At 33.9% G+C, this 6,647-nt stretch overlaps 1 protein-coding gene and 1 pseudogene across 1 annotated transcript; one reads left to right on the top strand and one right to left on the bottom strand.

Annotated features, from left to right (window-relative positions):
* Window positions 1-3,497: 3,497 nt before the first annotated feature.
* Window positions 3,498-4,958, top strand: LOC145599207 (protein STRICTOSIDINE SYNTHASE-LIKE 10 pseudogene; annotated as a pseudogene).
* A 723-nt stretch (window positions 4,959-5,681) lies between these two features.
* On the bottom strand, window positions 5,682-6,014 carry LOC145599205 (AP2/ERF and B3 domain-containing transcription factor At1g50680-like). Its single transcript, XM_081655613.1, has one exon. The coding sequence runs from the start codon at window positions 6,012-6,014 to the stop codon at window positions 5,682-5,684; it is 333 nt and encodes a 110-aa protein (XP_081511739.1).
* Window positions 6,015-6,647: the final 633 nt, after the last annotated feature.

Here is a 6,647-nt window from a genome sequence, read left to right as displayed (position 1 = left end):
TCTGTGGAATAGAACAGATAAGAATATAAGATAATTGGCTTATTGTTCACAAACAAGAGGATGGATGTACTGTAGGTTATTGGAAAATTAGCAGATACCATAAACACTCACAGTTACTGCATCAACTTTTTACAGGACAACCACTTGGCTACTTTAGTTGACAGTGTCAATATTGGCACTCTTTAGCACTGTAAATCATGGGCTCAATCACAAGTCTCGGTAAGGCTTTCACGCGAGTCATGTGGTGAAGAATAAAGGGTTAGGCTATGTTTAGTTCATTGCCTTCAGAATTACAGGTCTTAAGTAAACAACCTCTCTACTAGCACACAATGAAAGCCGCACCTACACACAACAGTTTTTATGGTCATGAGTTCATGACTACTCATGAGTATGTGGTGGAGCACTGAAGTATCAATCACATTATTTTCCATGCTTTTCAGCACAACATTCAATGGATCATCCATTCAAACAGAATTGCAAAATGTACACATTATATGATTATAATCTCACATTCTCAAATCTCAACAATCTTGTAAACCAAAGAAGCCGAACCCTAACCATAACTGTCTATGATACATAATAACAATACCAATTAATCCTCTCTTTAAAATTAGTAAGTTCAGCCCCAATTAGGCAATGAGTAATCAAGCTGCAAATCACAGAACCATTCATAGTCATAGATTCAGTATAGAACATGCACAACAAACCAAACTTGTCCAAAAAACTACTCATAAAATGAAAATTGTGCAAGATAACATTCAAGAACAAGATTTATTACAATGAGCCTAAAATCCTCCTTACAATTCAAAGTACTACTCAAAATCCTCTATAACATGTAATATCAGCAAAATGCCTACACATTTACACATTGCATATTTGCATTCATACTCATCAATTCTATATAGCTATTCAACTAGGAGTTAGAAAATTATATACCAATCATACTTGGCTGGTTAAAATCATCTCAAACCTCCACAAATTTCAAGCATTCTTGAACTTAAACCAAGGAACAACAGCCTGTCCAGGGCACCTCTTCAGCTTGAACTCGAAAACCATATTCTTACTCGGTCCGACCTTCTTCTCATAGCTCACAACTCTATACAACCCATCATAGACATAAGTAAATGATTCATTCCTCCAATTCCCAAACTTAGCTGCAATCTTAAGTCCCCTAATGACACGAACCTCGGTTTTCGCAATCATACTGTTCTTCAATGCAAGATTGCCCCTAGTAAGCTTCTGATCAGTAAAGAAAACACCCTCCTTATTCTTAACAATGCCACCTTCACCCATGTAAGTAATCACCTCATAATCACTCATTTTATCTGCATACCCTTCTTTAGCCACTATACAAGTAGCAAGTGACCTATTCAAATACTCCATGTAATCAATTCCATGTTGAACTCTACCATGAAGTCCAATAATATTGAGTTCAACTCGGTACTCGAATCGATCTCCTATCTTAACACCAGGTACAGAACCCAGAATTTTGCTAGAACAAATTCTGAGTTTCCCTTCTTTTCTTAACTCTTCTTTAGCCCTAAAATCAATCCTATTTCTCTTCTTCGAAATTGCATCTTTTGATTTTGAAATTTCCTTGCATTTTTCTCTAAACATCTTAAGAGTTGCTAAAACCCTCGTTCTCTCTCCTTCATCTTCCTTCTCTAACAATGGTGATTTCTTCGATTTGTCATCACATTTGGGTTGAACATCAGAATCTTCAACATTTTCCTTCACCTTCGAATTCCCAGTTTTAGTTTCCATTTTTGGAAAGTGGGTATTCTTCGATTTCTCATCAGAAAACAGATTACATCTGGGTTTCTTTCCATCATACACATTTCCTTCAACCTTCAAATCTTCACCACTAATTTCCCTTATTAAAACTGGGGTTTTCTTAACTTTTTCAGAGGAGTTTGGCTTGCTCTTCGTTGCAGAAGCTTTGCGCCACCATTTGAAAGATTCAGGAGAAGGAAACGACGACGTTTCAAAGAAGGGTTTCTTCACTGAGGAGGTTGCAGAGTCACAACCATCTGGAAAATCTTGATGAAATTGCATTGTTAAAAAATAAAACAGAGAGATGAAAACAGAGGAGGGAGAAAAACCCAGAAAAAGTGGAAGAAATTGTGTTGCGTAAAGAAAAGAGAAAGTTAATAATGGTGAAAAGATGAAGTTTGAAGAGAGAGAAAGCTTGAAGAATCAAATGAGAAAATACTCAGCAATTGACTGGTGTGAGGAAGTTGTTGAAGAGAGAGAAAGTGAAAATGGATGTGAATGAAAGCAAAAAATTGGCATTAGTAGAAGGCGGTTCTTTTATATTTTCTTTGTTGCGTTTTCATTTGTTTTTAGAAAAACCTTTGTAAATTATGCTGTTAAAAAAAATAATAAATAAATAAATATAATTGGTTCTTGTATTTATTTACTAAGCAAGAAATATTAAATTTGTTATGAAGGTTAATTTGGCCGGTACTATAAACAATATACTCCGTGTAACATCTAAGGGCCTGTTCATATTTACTGAACTGAACTGAACTGAACTGAATTGAGCTGAAATGAATATTTTATGTGAGAGGGAAATTAAGAGTTGAACTGAACTGAAATGAACTGATTGGAACTGAACTGAACTGAACTGAACTGAACTGAACTGAACTGATTGGAGCTGAACTAAACTGAACTGAAATTAAGTAAATGTGAACAGGCCCTAAATTTGGGGAAATTGTAAACATATGACAATATATAAAATTATAAAGTACCCATATGTTACTAGCTTTTTATTAGTACAAAAATTTAAACAGATTCTACATAAGATTAAACAATAAGACAGCTTTAGAAAATCCATTTAAAAAAATTGTTGTCAATCTTTAAGAATTCATTAAAAAAAAAAAAAAAAAAACTAGTAGTCCTAGAGGCAGTAGGAAAAAGCTATTCGTATAAAAAAAAATACACATGATAGATAGGAGTGCATCTAGGCGCATAGCACCTATATATTTAGCATGCATATAGGAGGGTAGTATGGGGTTTTTATTATATTTTTTCATTTGATATTTTTCTATAGTGGTACATTTTTGTGTATTATAATGTACCATTAAGGTATAAATTGTATTAATAGTACTTTTTCTGTACTATTATACATGTGGTGTTACTTTTTGATATCTTATGTCGTTGATTATTTTCTCCTAATAAACCTACCACCTATCACTTATTAGGCTGTAGTGGTACATTTTGTCATCCTATATATTTTTAAAACATATAGGTGCTATGCGCCAATACTTATAGATATTACAAAAAGATAATATTTGTCATAGATTTAGATATATTTTGTATACATCTTATACGTATGATTCTAGGTGTTTTAATATGATTAGGAATAGGATTATAAGATTTGTAGCACTATATATATGGAATTATGGATCAATATTTAACGAGTTTTTCAGAAAATAATTTCAATTTAGCTTTAGTTGTTTTTAAGAATTCTTCCCTAAGTCAAAAATCACTCAACCATGCAAAAACTCACAATCTTTTGTTTTTTGTTTTTGTTCTTTAATAATTTCATATTACAAACTCAATCCCAATTTCCATATTTTCGAAGAGCACATACACCTCCTAGAATTGAACGTGATCCGCAGGGAAGACAATATCATCGTCTTGAACTCGGACATGGTGCTACTGGAGCCGAATCTATTGCATTTGATTGTGAAGGCAATGGTCCGTATGTTGGAGTTTCGGATGGTAGAATACTCAAGTGGCAAGGTCATTCCGTTGGATGGACTGTTTTTGCAATAACTAATCCTGAGAGGTATTCATATTTTTCAATGTCCTAATTCTATTCTATGATTAACCAATATAATCGTTTTGAGTTTTATAATTTGACATTACATGAACTTCACTTTATTGTCCACGTAGTATCAGGTTAAGCAAAATAAATAAATTAAAGAAAGATAATGGGGTTAATAATTTAAAAGGGGAGAGATATATATAATATTTAAATGTATCTTTTTACCAAATAAAGAAGTGTAACACTTATTAACACATGGTCAGATTTGGTAAGTGTAACACTTATTAAAACACGGAGGGAGTAGTAAAATAATTTTTATCATAATCAATTTATATCTTAAATTTTAATAAAGGAATGAATTTTGTATTTTCTAGGTCGGATGCATGTGATGGATTGAACGACTCCCCTGCAGAACAATATTGTGGTAGGCCGTTGGGATTGAAGTTTAACACAGCAACGTGTGAACTGTATGTGACTGATTCAAGTGTTGGATTAGTCAAGGTTGATCGAAAGGGTGGTGTTGCTACTTCTATCGCAACCAGTGTTGAAGAAATTCCATTTCGTTTTTTAAACTCTTTGGATATTGATTCTGAGACCGGTCGGGTGTATTTTACAGATTCAAGTTCCCGTTATCATCGATGGTATATAATTGATTCAATTTATTTCGATTCACGCATAATAGAGTAATATTTTCTAGTTGTGTAAGGGCTAACTCTTTTTGTATGTATAGGGAATTTCGGGCGATTAATAGAAGTGATCGAAGTGGAAGGCTATTAAGATATGATCCCAAGTCAAGGCGTGTAACTGTTCTAATGCGAGGTCTTTCTTTTGCAAATGGGGTTGCATTGAGCAAGAATAAAGACTATATTCTTGTTACAGAAACTATATTCTTGTTACAGAAACAACAACCTATCAAGTGCAAAAGTATTGGCTTACCGGTCCTAAAGCTGGAACCGCCGAGCTATTTATCCAGCTTTCAGGACGACCGGATAACATCAACCGGAATACAAATGGTGATTTTTGGATTTCTCAAAATCCAACTAAACCAATCAAAGTTAATGATTCCGGAACGATCTTAGAAAGCTTGGATACAGACATTATAGTTGATGCTAGCGACGTAACTGAGTTTCACAACAACTTGTGGATAGGTTCAGTTATTCAAAATTATATTATATACACTAGCTAAATTGTGATTTTTTTTTTATAATGTTATTTTTGCGAACGTATATGATTGTGTATTAATTTATTTAGTTTTTATTAAGATGTTTGCTTTAATCAATTTTTATCCTATAAAACAGCAAAATACAAATTCAAAGTACTATAGAAAGATATACTTCTACTTATATGATTCTCAATAATCCCAGAGATGTATAATTAAGACAATAATCCACAAAATCCAGAATCCGTCGATGACAGTGCACAAATAATAGGCAGGCATTGAAATTTTCTCCGATTGTAATGGAGGATATAAGAATGTCTAAAAAGTACTCTACCTGCATTTACTGGATAATTATTTTCAATTCTATTTGTCGAACTACTCTCCCCGCATCTGAAGCGATGTAGAGAGAAGTTCAACAGCCAATAGGCTAATTATTGATGTGAATAACAGATCAAAAACAAATAAAGCATGATATATAAATTTAAGTCTTAAAACATTCATAGGATAAACTTTAAATGACAATCTTCTACATAAAGCACCAAAAGATTGATCTAATTGTGAGAAAATAACCAGAAACAAAGATTTATCAAAGGATTTAAACAGGACTAGGGTTTAAGGTCTTTAGACAATTTGCACGCCAAACTGCATAACTGGTTCTTGCAACTTGGGGATACAAACACTTTCAGTTTATCAAATAACCAGAAACAAAGATTCATCAAAGGATCTAAACAGGACTAGGGTTTAAGGTCTTTAGCCAATTCGCACGCCAAACACCATAACTGGTTCATGCAGCTTGGCCAAAAACTGAGCATAATTCTCAGGATAAGTTCCATCTTTTATCATGGATACTATGGTTTCGAAAGAGTAGTTGCTTTGAAACTCACACTCATTAGTATCAAATGAAAAATTGAGTAACTTATGTCTACAAAGCTTCAGACACGCTCTGTCATACGCAACAGCTGCATCGATTTCTCTTTCATAAGTTCCGAGCCAATATCTCTTCCTTCCCACACTGGTTAGAGCACCCCATTTTCCGGTGTACGTTGGAACAACTCCTCTCAATCTCTTCAATTCCCCTTCCATGACTGCTGCTGATGAAAATAAAATCAAATGTGATTAAGGGAGATTTACAAGGCTAAGAGTAAGAGATAGAAAAAGACTTAAGAATTTCTGCAGTTAAAATTATAGGCTCTCACTATTAAGACATAAGACTGGAGTGAGTTTTGGGACTTTACAGCTTACAGCTACATATTTGCTGTTTTCTTAGGTTACATACAAAGATCCGCTCTACACGTAGTCAAGTACCACACAATTAGAAATCTTTAATTAAGGTAACAAATCATAGTGATTATACGGTCTATCCAATATTTTTACATGATCAAAGGTGCGCCGAAGAGCTGATAACATTGCAGAGATACACTACTGAAAAATGAAAAATGCATTATAGGCTGTAGAAGCAGAACATTGGATTTGTATAATTTATTCTTGTTACAAATGATCTAACAACTAATGCCTAATTGGTCAGGGAAACCCAATGGATAGTCAAATTAAATTTGAAATGAAGTATATTAACTAAAAGAATAATAAATTCATATGGAAAAGGTGCTCGATTTGGATAGGTACGAGTATGGGGCTTGAGTCAGGCCTTCCATCTTAGGAGTGAGCCCCTATCATAGAAGCCTAGGCACCTTGAGGGTTGGGGGAAGGAAATCACAC

The sequence above is a fragment of the Chenopodium album genome, chromosome 20 (genome assembly GCF_948465745.1).
Source record: "Chenopodium album chromosome 20, dcCheAlbu1.1, whole genome shotgun sequence".
Classification (NCBI taxonomy): domain Eukaryota; kingdom Viridiplantae; phylum Streptophyta; class Magnoliopsida; order Caryophyllales; family Amaranthaceae; genus Chenopodium; species Chenopodium album.
This window is presented reverse-complemented; position numbering and strand designations above follow the sequence as displayed.